Below are 27,442 nucleotides of genomic sequence, written 5' to 3'. Positions count from 1 at the left end.
CATTATTTTTAAATCAAATTCACCAAAAACGGAGATTTTATAAGTCCCACTCGTATCTGCTTGAGATATTAAACAGTCATGAAGAATTTCCCTTATATTTAATAAATTTGTTACTTTTGTTCTGTACAATTCTAGTGAGAATTTGTGTGATATGGAGATGTTGGTGTATTGACAATCATAACTTTCTTTTTCTCTTTCCAAATACCAATTTAATTCCTTTCTAGCCCTAAAGTGAGGTATCTAATCAAAGGGTAGCATGAGGTCAACTCTTGCATTGGACACTGTTGATAAGCCTGAGGTGAGGTCATCACCAATGTAATGACTCCTTATAGATTTACGAAGAGCCTGAAGCTCCAGTCCAGCTTCAACCACAGAATAAAAATACAAAAGGAGAGACGACTAACCATTGCCAGCATTTTGCTTAGTTCACTTTGAAAAAGTGAAACTCTGTGCCCCAGTGTCAACTTTTCCTTGTGCACACTGTCTGCTTGTCTTGAAATTTGAGGAGAAGGAAAAAGAAAAATTAAGAGAACAAGGGAGAAGTATTTCCAGATTCTGATATGATCCCAGATTCTAAAGAATGCCCCAAGAGTAAGAGAGTCAATCACAGCATGCCACTGGGTATAAACACAGATATATTCCAAAAATCCCAAAAGAGTTAATTTGGGTCTTTTAAAATGTCTTCCTAGCTAGTTCTGTTCAAAGTGCGTAATAGAAAAATAATCTGCTTACATTATGTTTAGCAAATGCCAAAACACCTGATCAAATAAGACTTTTAAGGAATTCATATGCTTTATTTTAACTTCATTGTGAAATACTTCTTTTGTTTTGTCTCCAAGTGCATAATTCAATTTTCTACACAGATTGATGACTCAATAAATGTGATCATGTAGTGATTTACATTTGACACATACTACTGTAGCAGATGATATAAACTACAAAATTTTTTGTACTAATATTTTTATAATTTTGATATTGCACAAAAATTTACTGAGTGCCTATTATATACCAAGGCCTCAAGTATACAATAAAAACAAAACAAATATCAGTCCCTGACTTCTTGGAATTTTTGTAGTCTTGTACGCAATTCATATGTACATTTATTCTATAGAGTGATCTGTGAAGTGAAGTCAATTTTGCTACAGGAGAGTAGCCCAGAGAAGCCTAATCTGCACTCACAGATCAATCACAGTTCTCAGTATTAAGAAATACTGCCCACTGGGGGAAACAACACATAATAAAAGTTGAATGAAACCTAGCTTTTTGGTAGGATTTTATATTTACAAGGTGATTTTCAAAACATATCAAATTATGACTTTAAAGAAAAGGAAAAGATTGCACCAATAAATAGCTATTTATTGCTAACCATTAATGATTACTTATTCTCTGATTTTGTTTCTGGATTTGTTTTTAGTTGGAATACTATAATGTTTATAATCTAAAATTATACCTCAAATCTCTTGAATTTGACTTACTAAATGTTTATTTCTATGTGCAAGTCGTGTGTTCAGTGCTGATACTATAAATATATCAAAGATAAACATTCCCAATTTAAGGAATTCACCTAATAGGTACATGGCCTTCTAAATGTCTCTTGGTTCTAAATGTTCTTGGTTCCAGGACTAGAGGGTATTATGCTAAGCGAAGTAAGTCAATCAGAGAAAGACAAGTATCATATGATCTCACTGATAGAGGAATTTGAGAAACAAGAGAGAGGATCATAGGGGAAGGGAGGGAAAAATGAAACAAGATGAAACCAGAGAGGGAGACAAACCATAAGAGACTCTTAATCTCAGGAAACAAACTGAGGGTTGGTGGAGTGGAGAGGGGTGGTAGGGATGGAGTGGCTGGGTGATGGACACTGGGAAGGGTATGTGCTATGGTGAGTGCTATGAATTGTGTAAGACTGATGAATCACAGACCTGTACCCCTGAAATAAATAATACATTACATGTTAAATAAATAAATAAACAAACAAACAAATAAATAAATAAATATTCTTGGTTCCAGGGATGCCTGGGTGGCTCAGTTGGTTAAGCATCTGCCTTCAGTCCAGGTCATGATCCCAGGGTCCTGGGATTGAGCCCTGCCCTGCGATGGGGGTCCTTGCTCAACGGGGACTCTGTTTCTCCCTCTCCCTCTGCCCCTCCCCCCTGCTCTCTCTCTCTCTCATGCTCTCTCACTCTCAAATAAAATCTTTAAAAAAATAAATAAATGTTCTTGGTTCCAGTAACAAATATTTAGTCAATCCTAAAATATAATTCTAAAATAAAATTTTTAATTTATAACATCTAATGACCCAGTGAAAATAGTAAATTCATATTGTTTGTCACCATTAGATTTGTAGGCAAAGAAAAAAAGACCTATAGTGGTATATTATGGGAATTCAGTTAATTTAGTTTACTTCTTTCAATAACAGACTTGGAAATGACTATAGCACCTATAGATGGTCATCTACTTATTGATTATAAGCTAATTATTAATGAAACTTACAGTTGAATGCTGAAATTTTTGTTTATATTCAACTGTAAAAGAGCAACAAAGGTTAAAAAAAAAACAACACAGACACACTAACTAATTACTTGAAGACTACCTTATGAAGCTCTTCCTAAACTTCAATACGTCATTGACAGCTCTATAATCTCACTAAAAGTCTTTAAATTACAGAAAGCCTAATATCAATGCTGGATTTTGGCATTAGAACTCTGTTCTCGTGGTTTAAAGATAACTGTATCTGTGGGCTTTAAAAAATTAAATAAGGCATTAGGGAATTCCGTTGCCTTGATAAGATTCTGGTTATTTATTTTGCACTAGTGAGAGTTGCCCTAGGGCACTCTTCCTCAGGTTACTGCCTTAATAGAATGCTGAGATATGAAAACAGAAAGTGCCAGTTGTAGTGAGGCATGTATGGGGCTCTCGCTAGCCCAGTGATGGGTTCGGCACACAGCTCTCTCCATTCCTGGGCTATCTGCTACAGGAAACAGCTGTGGTGTGATGGACAAACACTAGATGTGCACTCAATACGTTCTTGCTTACTTACCTAGTAAATTTTGACACATGTATTATCCTGACTTGCAAAAATGTTAAAATAATGTAATAGCTATTTTTCTTAGATTACAGGCTGCTGTGAAGATTAAATGAGTTCAGCTATGTGATTGTATGTGGTAATCTATCAAAGGTAATACAGATACAAGGCATTGTTATTATTTTTCTCATGGAAAAACCTTATCTTTGCTTTGTAGCTAATGTTGATTTAATATTACATCAACCATAGCCTCATGCCCCACAAAAATGAATGCAGATCTGTTACTAACAAAAGTTGACAGTGCATTTATTTCCACTCCTGATACTGTGTATCATATACACTGATAATAGGAATCTGGCAATGCAGCAATATGCTGAGCCACCTTTACATTTAAGATGGATGCCAGGATCTCCAGGACTGACAGAGGGAAGTAAGTAATGTACCTCTAAAAAGCCCTACCCCCGTTGTTGGGGCACCTGTGTGGCTCAGTAGGTTGAGCATCCCACTCTTGATTTTGGCTCAGGTCATGATCTCACGGTCCTGAGATCTAGTCCCAGGTCTTGGAGCCCCATGCTCAGCAGGGAGTCTGCTTTCCTCCCTCTTCCTCTGCCCCTCCCCCTGCTCATGCAGGTGCGTGAGCGCACTCTCCTTCTCTCTATAAAATAAATAAATCTTTAAAAAGCTCTACCCCCATTGCCATCACCGCACCCCCTCCCCAGGGCCAGCAACTGTGGAAATGACTGTGATGATTTGCCTTTGGTCCCTTGTATTCTCTTGGTATGACCAATTATCAATCCATAAAGATACGATAAAAGCAAATTCACTCCAGGTATGCCTTTGTATCATCTCTTTCTTGCAAGATAATTTTGTATTGTTAGTCTAGTTAGCTCACATAACATTACTTAAATTACGTAAATGTCAGTCCTTCTGAACCCTTTAGATCCCTGTTGAGATTACCTTTCTCTCCCTTAACTTGGGAAAAAGAAGGGCTATCTCACATTTCTTCTCCAGTCATCCACTAGGCAGTTGCTCCTCGACAACTCTGCTCTCCTGTCCTCCCCAAGTTGAGCCAGAGAGTCAGTGTTCATCACCTGGTTCTCTCTCTCTCTCTCCTTTCTTTTCTTTAGTCCACTTCTCCTCCTGAATAAAAACTTGTGGGATATCTTCAAACCTTTATTCTCCCTATTGACAAGCAAGGTCAAAGGAACCTAACAGATTTTACCTAAGAGATGAGGTTGCTGCTATTTCATGGTAAAAGGGGATGGAAAAATTTCACACTTGTCTAAACACTACTCCCCAAAATACAAGAGAAAAGCATCCCAAAATTAAACTCCATATAGACATCCCATTTCCTGTTTTTCCTACCCAATTCTCCAAGTGCATCTCTCTAGCACTTTCTTCTTCTGATCCATTTGGGAGGAAACTTCATCTATTATCAATGGGGTGAGCTCACTGTGAAATCCATCCCTCTTTCTTCTCACTACATGCATTAGTCAGCTTGGGCTGCCACCACAAAATATCAGAGATTAGGTGGCTTAAACAACAGAAACTTACTTTCTCACAGTTCTGGGGGCTAGATTAAGAAAGAGATCAAGGTGCCAGGATAGTTGGGCTCTGGTGAGAGCTCTCTGCCTGGTTTAGGAATGGCTGCCTCCTCACTGGGTCCTCACATGACCTTCCCTCAGTGTGTGCTTAAAGAGAGATTTCTCTCTCTGTCTTCTTATAAGGCCACCGATCCCAGCAGATCATAACCACACCTTTAAGACCTCATTTAACTTTAGTTATGTTTTAAAAGCGTTATTTCCAAATATAGTCACATTAGGGTGAGGATTTCAACATATAAATTTGGGGGGACACAATTGAATCTATTGCAGTATATTTCTCCTTACTTGTCTTACCCTCAGTTTTAATATGAGTCCCAATCTCCTAGAAATTCTAGGGAGAGTAGGTACTCTGTATCTGGACCATCATGAGGTCTCCGTATCAGTGAATGCTACAGCTAATGAATGCACAGATTTCTCTGGATTTTTCTGCTCAGTCCCTGCCTTCTGACATTATCCTACTGTCTTTGTCACTCTTTCTTTGTCTGCCTCTCTCTTTATCTTTCTCAAACTCTCTCTCTCTCCACCTATCTCTCTTGCTCTATGTCTCTCTTTAGCATGCACACACAGACAAACACACGAACTCACATCTCTCAAGAAATATTAATCTTCAGAGACAACACAGTTTAAGCCAGAGACTACAAATTCAAATGCTGCCAGGGCCAGCTAGGTAATGTAAATATAGAATACAAGAGATAACATATGAAATTTGGGGACACGGAGAACTGGAGAATGTATGCTTATCTAAATGCATCATATTCAAATGCACTGTGCACAGGAAGCATAATGTCACCAAGCTGAATTCAATCTGTGAATTGGTGCTTTGTGTCCCTTGGTGTAAGAACAGTTTTAAAAAGAGAAATATCTTCCTAACTAACATATAGGTGATCAGGCTACCTATTTGCAGTGGATTTGACCTACCACTGCAATGGATAGCAGTGTTCTTTCTCTTCCTTCACCTCCCTCCCTATAATCCTTTCAAATGTGCCCCCTCAGAACTGCGGAAGTAATACACAAGTTCCTGCTTCACTGGGTTCATCCTGACACCCTCAAAGTGAAAAGAACATTTACATGTTCTCTGTTATATTCTCAGCCATGGACATTTCCCTACCAGTCTCAGTCTGGGTGGCGGTTGGGTTGATTTTCTAACTCCCACAGGAGTCCTTATGTCTTATAGAAACACACAGGAAGTCAGCCACAGTCCTGCTCTGTTGAGAGCTGTTTCAGAAGGCAAGGGCGAAAGGCCACTGTGGAGTCCCTCATTTTGGTCAGCAGCAAACACCCTCCTGACTGCTACCCTGACTCCCAGCTAGATGTAGCTTCATAAAGGCTCTGATCTTTGGACTGGGGAACAAGTCAATTCTTTCTTCCTCTCTGCAGAGGAACTTGTTAGAGAAACATCCTCCATACAACAGAATAATTTCTCCCAGACTCTGTGCATAATATGTTAACCTCTAGTCCTCATGTGCTGTGTTTTATAAATAGGACTTCAGTTCCCTAACCTGCTACCCACCATCCCCCATGCCTCCACTGCAACCCCCACACAATCACATCCACAGACATAAGCCTATCCCCAACACTGAGGACCTGAAACAAGAGGACAAAGGAGGCCGTATACTGTATGTCTAAATATGTACTTATAAATAGTAAACTAACAATATTAAATAAATGTATCCTATCTGACTTTCATAAAAACCTGGAAATCCATGTTCAAATTTAAAATTTTTGGACATTTTGGAATTCACTGTGGAAGTGTGTGGAGCATCATATCTACACTATATTCTAGTCCATATTCTTGCTACTCCTTAGCTCTGTCTCCAGTGTGAAAGGCCCCACATACATGTGTGTAGCCACTTTGATAGGCAACAATACATTTGAGCCTCAGTTTCTCCAGTGCAAAATTGGACCTATAATACTTAAAGGATGGGATTGTTCAGAGGCTTAAATTATATAGCATGCTTTAAGTATTAGGTCTTGTATATAATAGGCTTTCAATAAATGGTCCTTTTCCTCATTTCCCTTCTTATAAACAGTGTATTCACTATTTCCAATAAAACTGTGATTATATAATTTGTACTTCTCACTCATTATTATTCCACGTCACAAGAGACAAAATGGAAACCAGGATGATGCGTGGGTCTCAGCTCTCATAGGTTACAATGTTTATTTTATGTTAGGCTATAATGAAAATGCTATTTGTCCAAGTAAAGAGGGCCTTTTGACATTAATTGACAACTGGAAGTGCAGACCTGTAGGGGAACCTGTACCCTTTTTTCCTAATCCTGCAGACGCGGAACTGCTTTCCCATGAAAAGTAGAAGTAAACGGAGAAAAGAAGAGATTGAAAAGCAAGCAGGGATGATGAGAACCAGGTCCCAAGGTGTGTATGTGCAGAACCTAACTAATAAGGAAAGAGCCACATTCAGCCTGAGGTGTGGGACACATCTTTACCATTCCTTTTTCTAGGAAAGCTGAGATTCGGTATTGCCAACAGAGAAAAGTCGCACATCATGGAGAAGGCTGTGAAGGTAAATTCCGAAGGCTGTGAAGGTAAATTCCAACAGCTATTCAGGACCTTCTGGTAATCCCAGTTGTCAGGAAGGCAGCTGCTGAGGTGAGAGTCGGTGAGAAGGAAGAAGAATCCCAGGTTCACTTCCAGAGGGCCTGCTGGACCTCCTGAGATTTGGCCTTGCACCCTCCTCCATCCACAATTTATGTCACTCTAATTCAGCCATGTGGCTTTCCTTCTGTTCTTTCCCAATGACTTTTTAATTTTTTTTTAAATATATAGCTTTGTTGAGATACAACTTACATACTACATAACTCACCCCTTTAAAGTACACAATTCCATGATTTTTAGTTTTTTCCACAGATATATTTCACAGTTGATTTTAGATATTTTTATCAGTCACAGAAACCCCTATACCCTTTAGCTATCACTCCACTGTCTTCTTGTCCTATATGCCTTGCCCTCAGCAACCACTAATCCACTTTTTATTTCTCTTTATTTTCTTATTTTGGATTCCCATATGAATGGAATCATATGTTGTCTTTTGTGACTGGCTTCTTTCACCATAACGTTTCCAAATTTCATCTATGTTGTACATTTATCAATTATTCATCCCTTTCTATGACCAAATAATATTCTATTTTATAGATACACATATTTTGTTTATGCATTTGTCCATTAATGGATATTTGGGTTGTCTCTACCTTTCAGCTATTATGAATAATGTTGCTATGAACATTTGTGTGTAAGTTTTCGTGTAGACATATGTTTCCATTTCCCTTGGATATATATCTAAGAGTGGAATTGCTGGGCCATATGGTAACCGTATGTTTAATTGTTTGAGGAATCGTCAATCTGTTTTTCAAAGTAGCTATACCATTTTGCATTCTTATAAGCAGTGTGTGAATTCTAGTCTCTCCATATCCTTGCTAACAATTGTTATTATCTTATCTTACCAACTGATTTTTCTTATAGCCATCCTACTGGGTAAGAAGTGGCATCTCATGTCTTTGATTTACATTTCCTTAATGACCAATGATGTCAAGAATCTTTGCATGTGCTTATTTACCTATTGTATATTGTCTTTGAAGAAATGCCTGTTCAGGGGCTCCTGGGTGGCTCAGTTGATTAAGTGTCTGCCCTCAGCTCAGGTCCTGATCTTAGAGGCCTGGGATGGAGCCCTGTGTTGCTCAGTGGAGTCTGCCTCTCCCTCTCCTTCTGCCCCTTCCCCTGCTCATGCTTTCTCTCTCTCTCTCTTAATAAATAAAAATCATAAGAAAAAAATGCCTGTTCAGATCCTTTGTCCATTTTTAATTATTTTGTCTTTTAATTATTGAGTGGTTAGAGTTCCTTACATATCCTATACACAAGTCCTTTATTAGATACGTGATTTGCAAATATTTTCTCCCATTCTGTATGTTGTATTTTGAAAGTATTAATGGTGCCCTTTGAAGCAAAGTAGCTTTAATTTTGTTGATGTCCAATTTATCTATTTCTTTTCATTTGTTGCTTATGTTTTCCAATGTTATGTTTAGGAATCCTTTGCCAAGTCCAAGATCATGCAGATTTATGCCTACGCTTTCTTCTAAGAGTTTTATAGTTTTATCTTTTAATTCTTATTTCCCCTGCCTGGGACACTCTCACTTGGCTCATAGAGTGGTTAGTTCTTTTATTCTTTAGGTCATGTCTTCAGAAAGGTCTTTGCTGACCACTTTATCTAATGTTGGCTTTCCTCTCCACATATTTCCCTACCACAATACCATAATTATTTTCTTCATAGCAATTTCCATAATCAGAAATTGCATCATTTATTGATTCATTCATTCATTTGCTTACTTACTCACTTACTTACTTACTGTCAGTTCCTACCCACTAGAATATAATCTCCCAAAGTGTTGTGTTACTGCTGGGTTAATAGTGCTAGCACTTTTTAGGTGCTCAATGAGTAACACACTAGTGAATGGCAAGTGATAAAAAGGAAAATTTCTACAGGGTTCCAGATTAGAAACAGTACAAAAGTCCTGATGAGTGTAAAATAAGTGAATTCATGTTGATATATTCATCTATTAATCAGATACGTAAAAGTTGGATACTACCTGTATTCACAGGTCAAGGTAGGACATTGGGGTCAGTATCAAAACCCAAGTTCCCGGGACAAAAAATATGTAAAATGGCAGAAAGCAAGATACAACATGTTTTATTTTCTTAGATTAATTTTCTAATAGTTAAAAAATTTAAGTTGATTGGAAAGCTAAAAGTTGATATTCAAAAAGTGAGGCTGATATTTAAAGATCACCTTGAGACTATTGATCTAGTCACAAAAGGTCAACTATTTGAATACACAAGTGATTTATACAAATTAAGTGCATTTAAATGCAACACAACCTGAAATAATTTCCACATTTCAATGTGTGTGTCCCTAGAATTTTAATTTAAAAAATAAACTACTATGAAATTATCTTTGAATACCATTTTATTTCCTGAGAACTTGAGCAATTTTCTAGCATTCAGGACTGTGACTGTAAGTACTATTTTTTGATCTTCTCCCACAAAAGCATATGATTCCATAAAGACTGTCAATCTCCAGGTCCATCATCCTCAAACTCTTGCAATTATTTTTTATTCTATCTTAACTGCATCCTGCCTGTACATCTTTCCATCCGGTATCAATTTAGGTATTCAGTTTTCCTGATGTTCCCACAACAATATTTTCTGAATCATTTTTAGCTTTATTTTGGCAATTACCAGCCTAGGCTACGATATCAGTTGGATTACTATATATTTCAGCCAGTTTTTCTGCCTCTAGATTTTTGCCACTATGGTCTCTTCACTCTCACCTGAAGCATCTTTAAGAAACACCATTTTTTTTTTAAAGATTTTATTTATTTATTTGACAGAGAGAGACAGCTAGAGAGGGAACACAAGCAGGGGGAGTGGGAGAGGCAGAAGCAGACTTCCCGCAGAGCAGGGAGCCCGATGTGAGGCTCGATCCCAGGACCCTGGGATCATGACCTGAGCCAAAGGCAGATGCTTAATGACTGAGCCACCCAGACACCCCACCATTTCATTTCTTTATCTCCTTGTCAAAGACCTAGCATATTTCTTTCAGGTGTTTGAATTTGATTCTATCCCATTGGATAAAATTTGAAGCTCTCTCATGAACTAAGCTGATTTCTGTCTTTCTGCTAATGAAGGTTACTATTTGTTGGACCTGCCAGAACCAGTTCTCCTCTGCCCATTCTATCGCCTCAATCTAAAATTGCCCTCTTCTGGGGTGCCTGGATGGCTCAATTGGTAGAGCATGAGACTCTTGATCTTGGGGTTATGAGTTCAAGCCCCATGGTGGGCAAAAAGCTTACTTAAAAATAAAATGGTCCTCGCCTTTCCTCTATTAATCTCACCTCCATTTTGTTTTTATGACCTTTGCCATTTCAGGCCTTCTCCAGCCTCAGGCCTTATCAGTTCCACAAAGATGAGTCCACAGATGTCTTAATCTAATGTTCCTCAAAAAATTAAAAGTAGAACTACCATACAATCCAGCAATTCCATTTCTCTGTATTTATCGGGGAAAAACAAAAACACTAATTCAAAAAGATGTATGCACCTCCCCATGTTCATTGCAGCATTATTTACAACAGCTAAGATATGGAAGCAACCTAAGTGTTCATCAATAAATGAATGGAAAATATATTGATGAAATATTATTCAGCCACAAAAAAAAACTTTGCCAATTGCCACAACATGGATGGAACTAGAGGGTACCTTGCTAAGTGAAAAAAGTCAGAGAAAGATGAATACCATATGATTTTACTTACGTGTGGAATCTAAAAAACAAATGAACAAGGAAAACAAAAGAGAAACAAATTCATAGATACAGAAAACAAACTGGTGGTTGTCAGAGGGGAAGGAGGTGGGGAATGAATGAAGGGGATTAAGAAGGGCAAACTTCTAGTTATAAAATAAGTAAGTCATGGGGATATAAAGTACAGCATGGGAAATACAGTCAATAACATTTTAATAACTTTGTATGGTGACAGATGGTAACTAAACTTATCGTGGTGATCATTTTGTAATGTATAAAAACACTGACTATGTTGTACACCTGAAACTTATATAATATTATATGTCAATTATAATTCAATAAAAAAAGACAGTCTCCTTTTCATCACCAATGCAATCCTACAGAGTCAAAAAGTTTTTAAAGGGATATCATCAGTTTCAAAATAGCATAAAAAAGAGAATAGGAGACATTTAAGCATTTTTTTTACGTGGAAGGGAAGAAACTAGAAAAGAAAGCAATTAAGCTTACAGGCAAGAAAGAGAAGGAGTCAAAACAAAGTGTAGTAGAGGAGACAGAAAACATAAAGAAATGGTGGGGTGGTAGTGGTGGTAGTATTTAACAGTAATAGGGACGTAAGATGCATTTTTCTGCTGTAGTAAAAAGAAAGAAGACTCCATATGTTTAAATTAAGAGAGATATTGAGGTTGTGAGATAGTTACAGAAACTCTTGTCAAAGTTGTAAAGCTTAGAAGTCCTGTGTAAGAAATACGCAGAGAATTAAAATCGAGAAGATAATACGTGTCAGGCCCAAATGAAAAATATTGTCAGGGTGGTGCCAGCTTCTGAAGGGTTTCTGAAATTAGGTTTGTCACATTGATTTTAGAGAATGATTATGTATTTTACTCTTATTATTGACTCTGTGGTCTTAGGCAAGCTAGACCACTGTGCAAGCCTCCATGTCCTCATCTGTTATTTGGGTCATTGTGAGGACTGAGTGAAATGTATGTAAAGTACTTAGCACAATATTTGGCACATGGTAGGTACACAACCGAATTTTCTGTCATTATTAATCAATGATCTGAAATGCTAAGAAGTCTGAAAAATTTGAAGTTATTTTGATGAGATCCACAGGAATCCAGCAAAAGTAATTAAAATGTAAAATTAAATGTAATTAAGCTTAAATGTAACTTAAAATGTAATTTAATGTAATTATTGAGGGAAAAAATTCCCACTTGACAAGAGATGGAAAATAAGAAAAAAACTTTTGCAGTAATGGGAATTAAAATTGACTCAAGGCTCTTCTTTCTAATGTCCATTTCCTGGTAATTATATGCATAAAACCCTTTTACTTGTAGTATTATTCGTCAGAGAAATGTTTGTGAAATTCAGAGAAAAATGGTGAAATTCTAAATTTCTTCAATTAAAAAAAATGTCTGCAGGATACATTCATGACCAATGGCTCATGGACAAAATGTCAAGCCAAGAAAAAGGTGTTATTTTTAAAGCAGATGGTTTTGAAATTTTATCATAGTGAGGTACTCTGGTTCAATAGACCTTGGGAATTACCAACAATAATATCAGGAAAATAAAATTAATGGTTTACTTCTCAGGGAGAGGAACACTATACATTGACAAATAAGTTCTGGGAATTATCCAAATGCTGAAAGCAGTGTGCTAAGGCTCCAGATTAGCTAAGGCTGCAGTAAGATGCATCGATTTGTTCAAAAGGAATGGAATATCAGACAGGAGGGTGCCGTAGGTATCAGAAGGCAGAGACCCTGCAGTCAGGAGCCTCAATAGGGAAGCCATACTCTAGGCTGAGATAATGAACCCTCAAATGTTTAGTAGGAGAAAATGGCCTCATTTTTTTTTTTTTAATCCTTGAAAAACGTATCTCTCTGGCCATTCAGGGTCTATCCCAGCCCTGAAAGTCTACCAGAGCTAATAAGGAAATGGTCGTGTTTGCTTGCGAGATTATAAATGACACAGGTTTTCTACTGACAGTGAAGGAGATGAACAGCGAGGATGACTTTACTGAACATGATCACAAAAGTTAGGAGCATGTCTGTACATCTCTGTGCCTCTTACACACCTCTCTTCATAACCTGTCCACCCACCTCCTGCCCCCGCCACTGCACTAGCTGCCAGCTTCTTGCAGGCCAATATCAGCAGCTCCTCACCTGAGACTGCTCAGGGCCTCTCCCTTCCTGCGCCAGTCTTGCAGAAAACCATGTGGCCCTCACGGGGTGCTTACTCTACACCAACGGGCAATCTCAGTCAACTCTTTTTTTTTTTTTTTTCATATATGGGCACTTGATTGGTTTATTTTTATTGAATTATAGTTGACATACAGTATTACATTATTTGCAAGTGTACAACATTGTGGTTCAACAGATCTATACATTATGCAATGCTTACCATGATAAGTGTAGTTACCATTTGTCAACACACAAAGTTATTACAATAGTATTGACTATATTCCCTGTGCTGTACTTTTCATCTCCCTAACTTATTTTATATGTGCAGGATTGTAGCTTTTAATCCCCTTCACCTATTTTGCCCATCCCCCTACACCCCTCTACTTTGACGACCACCATTTTGTTCTCTTTATTTGTGAGCCTGTTTCCATTTCTTTTTGGTGTTTGTTTGTTTGTTCATTTGTTTTTATTTTTAGCTTCCACATATAAGTGAAATCATATTGTACGTGTCTTTCTCTGCCTGACTTATTTCACTTAGCATAATACCCTCTAGATCCATCCATGTTGTCACAAATGACCAGATTTCATTCTTTTTTATGGCAAATATTCAACCCAAGTGTCCATCCATAGATGAATAGATAAAGAAGCTGTGATGTATGTGTGTACACACACACACACACACACACACATACACACACACACACAATGGAATATTAGCCAATCTCAGTCAATTCTAAGCAGATCTTAGGAGATTCCTCAGAAAGTATTGTGGGATTGAGTGCCCATCACTCATAGAGTAGATCTCGGTAGACACAGGCTTGTATTTTAACTTCTTCTCTATTTATTCACCTGTCCCTCATTCTTGCATCCTAAAATTACATTCTTCCATTGACTGTCTCAGGCTTTACTCTGGGGGAACCATTTTTGCCTTTGATGCACTAGTTTTTTTTTTAAGATTTTATTTATTTATTCATGAGAGACAGAGAGAGAGAGAAGCAAAGGGAGAAGCAGTCTCCCAAGGAGCAGGGAGCCCGATGTGGGACTTGATCCCGGGACTCCAGGATCATGACCTGAGCCGAAGGCAGATTGATGCACTAGTTTTTCTTTGTAATTCCTTTTCTTTCTTGGAAAATGACCAAAGATCCTTTACCCAGGTGGTTGTACAGCTCTGCATATTTTATTTGATTGGTTTATTTGTTTGCTTGTTTAAAAAGGCAAATGATAGGAAATAAAGTTAAATTAAACTCACTTTAGGAGGAAAAAGACCCCAAAACTTGCACCAGTGTCTTCTTTTGTGTGGATACAAATTTAACTCATAGTCCATGTTAGCTTTGTGTCATCCCGATATAGTATCCAGTTATTTAATTGAGCACTACTCTAGTTATCACTGTGAAGGTATTTTGTAAATGTGGTGAACATCTATGATCAGCTGACCTCAAGTCAAGGAGATTGCTCTTGATAATTTGGGTGGGCCTCATCCAGTAGAAAGGCTTTAAAAGTAACAACCAAAGTTTCCCAAAAATGAAATTCTGCCTCAGGCTTATAGCATCAACTTCTACCCAAGAACTTCCAGCTTGCTGGTCTGCCTTATTTCAGATTTGCCAGCCCCCATAATTACATGAGCCAATTTCTTGAATTAACACTCTCTCTCTCACAATGTATATGTATATGTACATGTAAGTTGTATGGGTATGTGTATACATATACATATATGTATATATATTTCTTATTGGTCTGTTTCTCTGGAGAACCCTGACTGATACATCATGTAATATTCTAAAGTTAATATATTGTATAATACATTACCTAAAGAAATAATTTTGCCATCAAGTTAAAATATTTACATTGGATAAATAAATAAGGAAGAAAGTACAAATCCTTCTTACAAAGGAATTCATAATCATGCAAATAAATATACTCCCTTCAGGAAGGTGAGCTGGCCTTAATACTCGCTTTCAAAGAGTTGAGTAGGGAAAGGGAAAAACAGTAGCTTTATAGTGGAGAAACCTAGCAAGCACTACCTTAACCAAACTTAGCATTGTCAGTGATATCATGTGGATAGCATATACCCTCAATGTGATATGACAAGAAAAACATTTCACCTCTCTGTTATTCTTTCCCCAAAACCTATAACCCCATGTTAAACATAAGAAAAACATCAGACAAACCCAGATTGGGGGAAATTTCACAGGACACGTGGGTGGGACTCCTCAGAACTGCTGAAGACTTGAAAATCAAGGTAAGACTGAGAAAATGTCAGAGACCAGAGGAGAGTAGGGAGACCTAACAGTTAAATGCACTGGGGTGCCTTGAATTGAATCTTGGAAAAGAGAGGGGACATTAGTGGAAAAACTGGTGAAATCCAAACAAAGTCTGAAGTTTATTTAATAATAATATACCAGTATTCTTTCTTAGTTCTGACAAATGTACCACAGTAGTGTAACATGTTAAAATGAAGGATACTGGTATATGAGTACTATTTTTACTATCTTTGCAAATTTATGTAAGTCTAAAATTATCTGAAAATTAAAAATATGCTTTAAAAAGAGAAAATATTTACTTACGCTCACTATTAGTCATGACAGTACATGATAAGTTTGAGAACCATTTCTGACCTAATTTTTTAAATTTCAATGGTTAAAATATTTTTATTTAATAAGAAAACACTAGTAATTTAATAATCATGAAAGTTACATTATGCATACAGAAAGAAAACCCTTCACATAAAAGCAAAATTTCACAATGACTGAGTCGGTATTCCTCAACTTTTAGGAGAAAAATTCTAAAGACATTAAAATCAGGGAAGAGTATCAGATAACACATATTATGACTTCTCCCCTTTCATTTCATCTCAGTTCGCTCTCGAAAATACATTCTAAATTGAAATTTTATGGATGATCATGTAAATTCTGTTCTAATATTCATAATATTTCAAAGATAATCTATTAACAAACCTGATATTTTTGATATATCTGTGCTAAATTTTGGTTACATAATATTGGAAATAAATATTTAATATCAAAAGCAGGTTACTTTAACATATAATGTATTATTTGTTTCGGAGGTACAAATAATACATTATATGTTAAAAAAAAAAGAAGATAGAAGGAAAGGAAAAATCAAGGGGGGGAAATCGGAAGGGGAGACAAACCATGAAAGATGATGGACTCTGAGAAACAAACTGAGGGTTCTAGAGGGGAGGGGGATGGGAGGATGGGTTAACCTGGTGATGGGTATCAGAGAGGACATGTTCTGCATGGAGCACTGGGTGTTATATGCAAACAATGAATCATGGAACAGTACATCAAAAACTAATGATGTAATGTATGGTGATTAACATAACATAATAAAATGAAATTTAAAAAAGAGCAGGTTACTTAAAGTAAGAAAAACTAAAATTTAATAAAATAATATCTGTGTTTATATCATTGATATTTCAACATGCACTGGCAAAGCATTATGTTGCACAAGGGAACTAGAAATGTTTTTGAAACACTTTCCTTTTTCTTTTATATCTTTATAAGACAGTAAGAAAAATAATAAATTTTTGGTTAAATAACATTTCTGCAGCTCAGTTTATTTCACATTTGACTCATAATATTGCTTAAAAATATAGAGAAATAGTATAAAATTAAATCACGTAATAAAAAATAATTTCTATTTACTATCTTTTAAATTCACTGAGACCAGATTCTACATCCACCCCCTGTTCTTTCGTGACAGATCTTAACTTGTTTTTTGATTAATATCTTTAGTCTGCTGGTTTTGTTTAGGGCAATATGCCCAGTGAAAATGCTTATACCCCTATTTTCCCTTGCAGTTAGGGGTGGTTTTAAGACTTCACTATGTGCAACAAGATCTAAACAGACGTCTACTAAGAAGGGGCTTCTAAGAATGCATGGTTTCTTTAATAAGGAGGGAAGTCTTAGCTAGCATGTAACTTTTACTCTTTGTACTTTTTCCTTTTTACCCTGACTGGGACGTAGAACCAAGTCCTGGAGGTAGAGCAGTCATCTGTAAACCAACAGGGCAATGTGCATAGGAAAGCAGAACAAGAAGCTTAAATAAATCAGAATTCTTGCTTATTTACTTAAGCAATTTAATCAGCTCTGGACAGCCTACTTTCAGATGTCTCATAACTGATAAACATAAACCATTATTTTGTCAAAATGTTATTGTTAAATTTCTGCTGTCTGCAAATCCCATTATCATGTATACTGTGTCAGAAATTTATTATAAATCTGTATGCTCATTCTTAGTTTGAAATTATAGCCCATTTGGATATCGAATCTCTTGATCATCCAAAAGGTGGAGAAAAGTTTTGTGGCATCTTTCATTGAGGTTGGTAATTTGAGAATTACAGGACAGTCCTCCTTCAACACATGTACAATTCATGAGCACCATCTCAATGCTTTCTCAGTTAAAGGATGATTTCATTTTTCACAGAGAAATTTTTTTCAAAATTATCTACATGTGAACAGTGTTTATATATTGGTGTATATGACTGCACTTTAATTCTCCCCTCTATTAATGCTGCTGTCACCCATTCTTTATTTAGTTGTTTCTTTACATGACACTCTTACACGTGGATGGCTATCCTATAATTATATAATTTCATGCAATCACAGCAACTGCGTATCTTTTTTATATGTATAATGTTTTCATTTTTTATTATTATGTTATGTTAATCACCATAAATCACATCATTAGTTTTTGATGTAGTGTTCTATGATTCATTGTTTGCGTATAACATCCAGTGCTCCACGCAGAATGTGCCCTCTTTAATACCCATCACCAAGCTAACCCATCCCCCCACCCCCCTCCCCCCTAGAACCCTCAGTTTGTTTCTCAGAGTCCATCGTCTCTCATGGTTCGTCTCCCTCTCCAATTTCACCCCCTTCATTCTTCCCCTCCTGCTATCTTCTTTTTTTTTTAACATATAATGTATTATTTGTTTCAGAGGTACAGATCTGTGACTCAATAGTCTTACACAATTCACAGCACAGTGCAACTGCATATTTTTCGATAAAATATAGTTTTCTTTAAATACCAATCATTCTTTCTTCTTAGGTATTTTATATATTGTTAGGAAAAAGTTGTAGAATGTATTCTATTCTCTGTGTTTTCTAATTCCAATGTTGGTTGTTTAGGATGTTTGGCAGAATATAGCAGAAAATCTATTCTACAAAAGTGGCATAAATAAGATGAAAATCCCTCACATTAAGAAAGCCTAGAGATAGGCAGTCTGAATATGTTATTGTGGCTTCATGTTGTCTTAAGAGAGTGTGGTAAATTCTCTTAGTAGACAGTCTCTGTAGTAAAGAATTTAACCTTATTCAAGGGACGGTCTGGCCTTTTTCTTTGGCTCCTGAGAGGTAATTTCTAAGCCCTTAGAATACGGTGTTTGTTAAAAATATTTTTGTTTACCTCAGGGCCTTAGGTCAGTCATATGTAACAATGTGATGTGGAGTAAGAACTTTGTGCTACACCAAGAATGTGATCTAGGTTGGGGACTTTGGGACAGACCAGATAATAATAAAGAGATTTAGGATGGGAGCTCTGGGTCACATGGTATCAGATTTTCAGAGGAGATGGAGACGGAAGTCAGCTTTATATAGGCGTCCAACAAGGTTTACATTATTGAGTCTCTATAAAGACTCAAGACAGCAAGGCTCCAGCAAGCATCCTGGTTGGCAATATTCAGTGCATATTGTCACACATAATTGCTGGGTAATTAATGCTGTCTACAACTCCATCAGGAAAGGACAAAAAACTGGAAGCTAGAAGCTAGATGTTCTGTGCTTGGGCTCTGTTTCCCGGGCTCGGGCCTATGCGCCTCTTCCCCTGGCTAATTTTAATCTGTATCCTTTAACTGTAATATACCATAACCATGAGCTTTCAGTGAGGTCTGTTAGTCCTCTAAAAATTAATGAACCTAAGGGTGGTCTTGGAGACTCTTGAATTTGCAATCAGTATCAGAAATGAGGGTGTTCTTGTGGACTATTCCAACTAACTTGGTAGGGACCCAACTTCTATTTTTTGTCCTACCCAAGGATATGGCTTATATTTCCTAGGTTAATTTATGGCCCACAATGGCTGTTGGAATACCAGATATTATATCATCAATGAACACTGAAAGAAGCATAAAAGGTATAATTACAAGTAACTGTCCCTGCAAGCTTAAGTAAACTTGTTCTATGCAGTCTTCCCCAAAATTCCAAATAGCATATCTAGTCACAGCTCTTTGGTTGGGGCTTAATCACATGGACACATTTAACTGCAATGGAAATTGGGAAGTCTTTTGATTCAGTAACAATGTACTCAGTAAAAACAAAACAAAACAAAACAAAATTTGTTACTTAAGGAGAAAGGAAGCATAAAATTTGAATTAGAGAACTACTGATTCATAAACTGTATACTTAATGTAACATAAACAATACATGTATATACCTGTAAATTTGTGTTCTTCCTTAAGGAATAAAAATTGTTTTTAATATCATTTTGATAATGGAAATAAAATATTTGAACATTGGACAGCTGGTTTTAAAAACCAATTAGATGAAGGTATCCAAGAAAAATAAAAATGTTAAAAATGTCCAAATTGATTCACACATAAATTATCACAGTGTTATTCATAAGATTTTTTTTTTTATTTGAGACAGAGAGAATGAGAGAGAGAGATAGCACATGAGAGGGGGGAGGGTCTGAGGGAGAAGCACTCTCCGCCGAGCGGGGAGCCCGATGCGGGACTTGATCCAGAAACTCCTGGATCATGACCTGGGCCGAAGGCAGTCACTTAACCAACTGAGCCACCCAGGTACCCACACAGTGTTATTCATAAAAGCCAAAACTTGAAGCAATTCAAATGTTTGTGTACTGAAACATACATGTTTTTAAAATATGGTAAGTCCATACAATGGAATACTATTCATCAATGAAAAGGAACAAACCACTGATACATACATACTATAACATGGCTAGATCTCAAATCATTATGCTTAGTGAAAGAGGCTGGGCAAAAAAGACCACATAGCGCATGATTGAAATGTCCAGAAAAGGCAAATATATAAAGACAGAAAGCAAACAGCAGACTGAGAAAGGGCATAGGGAAACTTTTTAGGCTAATGGACATATCTGAAAGTTGAATTGTGATAATGATTACATGATTCATTAAGTTTACTAAAAATTTTTGAGTTGTATTCTTATAATGAACGCATTTTACTGTACATAAAATTTTACCTCAATAAAACTATTAAAAATAAATAAGTTAGGTGAGCTTCCAGGGAAGATGTGTCAAGGAGCTTCCCTAGCAAAAGTAGAGCTCTGGGAAAGGAAGTGTTTTGTAGCAGTCTTATGCAGTGATTCTGAAGTGTGTCCTGAGGATGCTACATTACTATTATATAATGAAGCTTGTCACAGGTGTTCTTGTACCTCACCCTGGCAACCTATGGATGGAGCCAGATAATTTTCATTTTAACAAGTTCTTCAAGTGATTATTTTTCACACTAACATTTGAGAGCCCCTGGTCAAAAAAGATAGGTCATTCAGGTTAACGATATAGTGCATTAAGGCTTCGGGTTAGGGATAAATGGAGAGTGGGATGTTTTTAATCTCCACTAGAATTTTCTTTTTACAGCATGATGCCATGATTTGTTCAAACATTTAAAGAAAATTATACATTGGTTCATAATAATAGAAATAAATTTCTTTCAAGTTGTAAAACCAAAATACCTTAGGAAATAAAGACCTACAGTATAAGATAAAAGTCTCACACATAACCATTTTTTGTTTAATTGAGAAAGATTGAGAAAAGGGAGGAATTTGGACTGGGACTGGCTGATTTAATCACAACAAATCAAAGGAAAGTTGCTTAAATTGTCGATATAGTTCTCTAAGTGTCAGAACTATAATTCAAAGTTTCTGAAGGTAGAAAAACAAGAACAATGCAAATTCATACTAATTTTGTCTGAGCTCAAGGGAAAAATATGATATGGGGTAGACTCAGAATAGAATGTTAATTTAATCAAGGTTAAGAAGTCACAGTATAGATGTTTTCTTAGTATTAGGTATATCATCTCCTTCAGAAAGCAGAAAACGTGCATCCATTTCTTGAGAGAAACTTGCCAGTTCAAAGACAAAAGAGAGAACAGATTTAAAAATATAATAACCATGATCTAATCCTAAATGACTGAATGGGTAATTATAATTTGGAAAGTGACAGAAAGTGGGGTAGAGAGTTAAAGAGCTTTGAGGAGTCAAAATAATTATTTCTCAAGGAAAATCAGTGACGAATGGGGTCCTAAGATTTTCCATAGGAAATTCCACATCATTCTGGAGAACAGAGAAAATGACAAACCACACCTTAGAATTGTTCACTTAAAAAGTTCTTTGCTTAAAAACTCAATTAATGAGGGGCGCCTGGGCGGCTCAGTCATTAAGCATCTGCCTTCTGCTCAGGTCATGATCCCAGGGTCCGGGGATCAAGCTTCGCATCGGGCTCCCTGCTCTGCAGGAAGTCTGCTTCTCACTCTCCCACTGCCCCTGCTTGTGTTCCCTCTCTAGCTATGTCTCTCTCTGTCAAATAAATAAATAAAATCTTAAAAAAAAACCACAACACAATTAATGAAAGGTTAATTACTACTTCAAAATGATACAGAGAAACTTCAAGTGTTCAGTGAAGGCACCTAAGATTATCTGGATTCCAATATTGGTAACAATAAGAACTTGGACTACTAAGTTCATTTCTTCATTCTGTAAAATGGGGCTGATAATACTATCTACTTCAAATGATTTTGTGAAGATTAAGTTGGATGACAGATGCAAAAAACTTGGCGCAATGTCTGGCACATAAGCCTTTAAGAAATTATATATAATTATGTCTTGTAACTATATATAATATACACATATCATTATGTATACATTTATAATATATAGGTATTATTATATGTACATAATATATATTATTGTGTATTATCTATTATGTATAATATGTTTATCTATAATATCTAATTATATATTATATGATATATATCATTATCATTATACCTATTATGACTGTTCTCCTAAAAGGTCAGAATTTTTTTAAAAGATGTGCAACACAAAAGAGAAGCAACCATAGTTTTATTGACCAAATTCGAAGACATTAGAAATACTGGTCATATCTTTCATGACAGTTTGAGGATGGTTTATCTTTCAGCAACCCTGAACTGTCAGCAGTTTCCAGTTCTACTGATTCATGCTTCTCTGTGCCTTAACTCACACTTTCTCCTCTGCTTGGAATTTCCATTTCTTCCATCTTCCCTCACTTCTAACTGTGTAACGTTGCTTCAAGTTTTCTAATAGTCTTCAATTTTTCCTGAAAGCCAACTCTAGTCCTACTAGTACAGGTTAGAAGCTTCTCTTCAGAGATCTTCTAATACTTATGTAAAATTACCACTGGCTGTTTCATCATGCTCTTTTATAACAGTGTTTATGTTAGCCAATCTTATTAAAACAAAGTCTGCTTTTATGTCTTTGAATAACATTGCTCAGAATAGAGGCTGGTTTATCATAGGCACTTGGTAAACATTATTTGGATTTGATTGGCTTGAATCAGTATGTGGAATCTGTTAAGCTGTGATACAAGTTGAAAATATTAATAGATTCAAGGAGTATTTGAAAAATACATAGATGAATGACATAATGGCTTATAAAAAATGAATAAAGTAACATAGATGCATTTAAATATTTTCATGAAGAACACTGCCCTCCAGGCAAATGTCCCTGCCATCAGGTGTGTCTGGAACCAACACACATGGTTTGATTAGATAAACCATGGGTGTTTTCTCATTCTGGTATTTACTAAGTCTGGTGTATACTTGTGCTCCTTTATTTTCTCTCTATTAATTTCTCATTCATTAGCCAGAACCAGTAATATTCAAGCAAAAGTACCTAGGGTTAAATAAGCCCACTGATTCCTTATAAAATAAACATTTGCTTTGATATTAATTTATCATATCAGAAATTATTCTTACTCTTACAACTTTCAATCCCTCCATAATTTGAAATATAAATTGTGTCTGACAAAACATGAAACCTACAAAGAGACTTACCACTCAAAGGATTTTCAGTATTAGTATGAATTTGCATAGCAAACCTCAGGTCCCTTTCTTATTTATAAAAATTCTTTCTGAAGCATCTTTCATTTAATTGGTGTTGGAAACAATTCAATTTATATCACCTTCAATCCAATTAGCATGTATTTATTAAGGTAAAAACACCACGATGTGGTCCTGCCTTTATCTAATGTCCAACCTAGAAGAAAAGACATTTATTCACTGACATAATCTTTTTACCCTAAAAAACATATTTTTAAAAATATTTATTTATTTTAGAGAGAGAGAGAGAGTGTGTGTGTGTGTGTGTGTGTGTGTACAAGCGGGGGAGGGGCAGAGGAAGAAGGAGAGAGAGAAAATCCTCAAGGAGACTCCCTGCTGAATGGGGCTAGATCCCATGACCCTGAGATCATGACCTGACCCCAAATCAAGAGTCAGTCGCCCAATCAACTGAACCACCAGGGTGCCCCTAAAAAAAGGATTTGAAGTACAACATCCCTTCATGATAAAAACCCTCAAAAAACAAAACAGAAAAAAACAAAAACCTCAACAAAGTAGGTTTAAAAGGAACATACCTCAACATAATAAAGGCCACATATGAAAAATGCACAGCAAATATCCTCCTCAATGGGGAAAAACTGAGAGGTTTCCTCTATGGTCAGGAACAAGACAGGGACGTCCACTCTCACCACTGTTTTTTAACATAGTACTAGAAGTCCTAGCTTCAGCCATCAGACAACAAAAAGAAAAAAAAAGGCATCCAAATTGGCAGGGAAGAAGCAAAACTTTCACTATTTACAGATGACATGACACTCTATATAGAAAACCTAAAAGACTACCAAAAAACTCTTAAAACTGATAAATGAGGGGTGCCTGGGTGGCTCAGTCGGTTAAGTGTCTGTCTTCAGCTCAGGTCATGATCCCAGAGTCCTGGGATTAGGCCAAGCCCCAAGTTGGGCTCCCTGCTCAGGAGGGTGTCTGCTTCTCTTTCTCCCTCTGCTACTCCCCCCACCTGTTTTCTCTTTCTCTCTCATAAATAAATTTAAAAAAACCTGATAAATTAATTCAGTAAAGTCACAGGATAAAAAATTAACATACAGAAATCTGTTGCATTGCTATACACCAATAATGAAGCAGAAGAGAATTTAAGGAATCATTTACAATTGCTCCAAAAACAATAAGATACCTAGGAAGAAAACCTAACCAAAGAGCTGAAAGGCCTGTACTTTGAAAACTATAAAATGCTGATGAAAGAAACTAAAGACAACACAAAGAAATGGAAAGACATTCCATGCTCATGGATTGGAAGAACAAATATTGTTAAAATGTTTATACTACCCATAGCAATCTACACATTTAATGCAATCCCTATCAAAATACCAACAGCATTTTTCACATAGCTAGAACAAGTAATCCTAAAATTTATGTGGAACCAGAAAAGACCCGGAATAGCCAAAGCAATCTTGAAAAAGAAAAGCAAAGCTGGAGGCATCACAATTCCAGAATTCTAATTATAATACAAAGCTGTAGTGATCAAAACAGTACAGTGCTGGCACAAAAATAGACACATAGATCAATAGAACAAAAAAGAAAACCAAGAAACAAACCCACAACTATATGGTGAATTCATCTTTGACAAAGCAGGAAAGAATACCCAACAGGAAAAAGACAGTCTCTTCAACAAATGGTGTTGGGAAAACTGGACAGCCACATACAAAAGAATGAAACTGGACCATTTTCTTACACCAAACAGAAAAATAAATTCAAATTGGATTAAAGACCTAAATGTGAGAACTGAAACCATAAAAAATCCTATAGGAGAACACAGGCAGTAACTTCTTTAACATCTGCTATAGCAACCTCTTTCTAGATATGTCATCTGAGGCAAGGGTAACAAAAACAAAAATTAACTATTGAATGTCATCAAAATAAAAAGCTTCTGCACAGAGAAGGAAACAATCAACAAAACTAGAAGGCAGCCCTAGAATGGAAGAAGATATTTGTAAATATCATATCAGATAAAGGGCTAGTATTCAAAATCTATAATGAACTTATCAAACTCAACGTCCAAAAAACAAATAATCCAGTTAGGAAATGAACAAAAGATATAAATAGACATTTTTCCAAGAAGACATGCAGTGGCCAACAAACATGAAAAGATGCTCAAATCACTGATCATCAGGGAAATATAAATCAAAACTACAATGAGATATCACCTCACATCTGTCAGAATGGCTAAAGTCAACAACAGAGGAAACAACAGGTGTTGGAGAGGATGTGGAGAAAGGGGAACCCTCCTACACTGTTGGTGGGAATGCAAACTGGTACATCCATTCTGGAAAACAGTATGGAGGTTCCTCAAAAAGCTAAAAATAGAACTACCCTACAATCCAGCAATTGCACTACTTGGTATTTACCTAAAGAATACAAAGATACTAATTCAAAGGGATACAGGCACCCTGGTTTATACCAACAGTATCTACAATAGCTAAATTATGGAAACATCCCAAGTGTCCATCAACTGATGAATGGATGTAGAGGAAGTGGTATATATATATATATATATATATATATATATATATATATATATATATATATATAATGGAATATTACTCATCCATAAAAAAGAATGAAATCTAGCCACTTGCAATGACATGGATGGAGCTAGAGAGTATTATGTTAAGTGAAATAAGTCAGACAGAGAAAGACAAATACCATTATGATTTTATTCATTTGTGGAATTTAAGAAACAAAACAAAAGAACATAGGGGAAAAAAAGAGAGAGGCAAACCCAGAAACACACTTCACTACAGAGAGCAAACTGATGGTTACCAGAGAGGAGGTGGGTAGGGGGATGGGTTAAATAGATGATGAGGATCAAGGAGGGCACTTGTGATCAGCACCAGGAGTGCTGAATCACTATATTATACAACTGAAACAAATATTACACTGTATGTGAACTAACTGGAATTTAAATAAAAACTTAAAAAAAAGGATTTGAGAGAAGGGCAAGGGAGGTGAGAAGGAGGGAGGAATGGGGGCCCGTGCTGTCTGGAGAGGGATAGGGGTGGACCAACGGTGGACTCGGCTGGAGGGGAGTTCCCCGAAGAAGGCTCCTCCCAGCCTGAGTCCTGTCTGCAGTCTTCCCCAATCTAGGGGACTCAGCGCCCAGACGCTGCTACAGATGACATTTTCACTCAGTGCCAGAGGGGCAACGTGGTGGCCGTTCACCTGTGGCTGAACAACATGGAGAACGACCTCAACCAGGGGGGTGATCATGGCTTCTCCCCCTTGTACTGGGCCTGCCAAGAGGGCTGTTCTGCTGTGGTTGAGATGCTAATCATACGGGGGACACAAATCAATGTGATGAACCATAGGGATGACACCACACTGCACCTGGCAGCCAGTCATGGACACCGTGATATTGTGCAGAAGCTGCTGCAGTATAAAGCTGACATCAATGCAATGAACAAGCATGGAAATGTGCCTTTGCACTATGCCTGTTTTGGGGGCCATGATCAGGTTGCAGAGGACCTGGTGGCTAATGGGGCCCTTGTCAGCATTTGTAACAAGTATGGACTGATGCCTGTGGACAAAGCCAAGGCAACCCTGAGAGAGCTCCCCCAAGAGCATGCAGAGAAGATGGGCCACAACCCTAACCATATTCTATACAAGGACACATTCTGGAAGGGAACGACCCGCACTCGGCCCAGAAATGGGACTCTGAACAAACCACTTTGGCATTGACTTCAAACAGCTCAACTTTCTGGCAAAGCTCGATGAGAATCACTCTGGAGAACTATGGAAGGGCCGTTGGCAGGGCAGTGCTAAAGGTTCAAGACTGGAGTACAAGGAAGAGCAGGGACTTCAGTGAGGAGTGTCCCCGCCTCAGGATTTTCTCGCATCCAAATGTGCTCCCAGTGCTAGGTGCCTGTCAGTCTCCACCTGCTCCTCACCCCAACTTCATCGCATACTCGATGCCTCCAGTCATGTTACTACCCCAGCCATGGGGTCCATCCCCTTCCCCCATCCTTACCACTGCAGCCCCCAAAAGAGCTAGGCTCAGAGCTTTGTCACTTGCCACAGAGTATCTCCCAGTATGGGAGGGACCAGCCCTGCCTTGTCACAATAAAGTTTATTGTGAAAAAGAAAAAAAAAAAGATTTGAAGTGGTCCTCAATGAAAGACATATCTGCACAGAAAAAAGAAACAAGAATCAAAATAGTTTCAAGCTGA

The 27,442-nt window shown here is 37.0% G+C and overlaps 1 protein-coding gene across 1 annotated transcript; it reads left to right on the top strand.

Annotated features, from left to right (window-relative positions):
• Positions 1-256: 256 nt before the first annotated feature.
• LOC113927937 (integrin-linked protein kinase-like) lies at positions 257-27,442 on the top strand. Its single transcript, XM_035728337.1, is given in 6 exon segments — positions 257-298; positions 6,915-7,005; positions 7,092-7,153; positions 26,364-26,939; positions 26,941-27,029; positions 27,031-27,442. Coding segments are annotated over 6 exon segments (1,272 nt in total).

Source organism: Zalophus californianus, chromosome 7 (assembly GCF_009762305.2).
Source record: "Zalophus californianus isolate mZalCal1 chromosome 7, mZalCal1.pri.v2, whole genome shotgun sequence".
Classification (NCBI taxonomy): domain Eukaryota; kingdom Metazoa; phylum Chordata; class Mammalia; order Carnivora; family Otariidae; genus Zalophus; species Zalophus californianus.
This window is presented reverse-complemented; position numbering and strand designations above follow the sequence as displayed.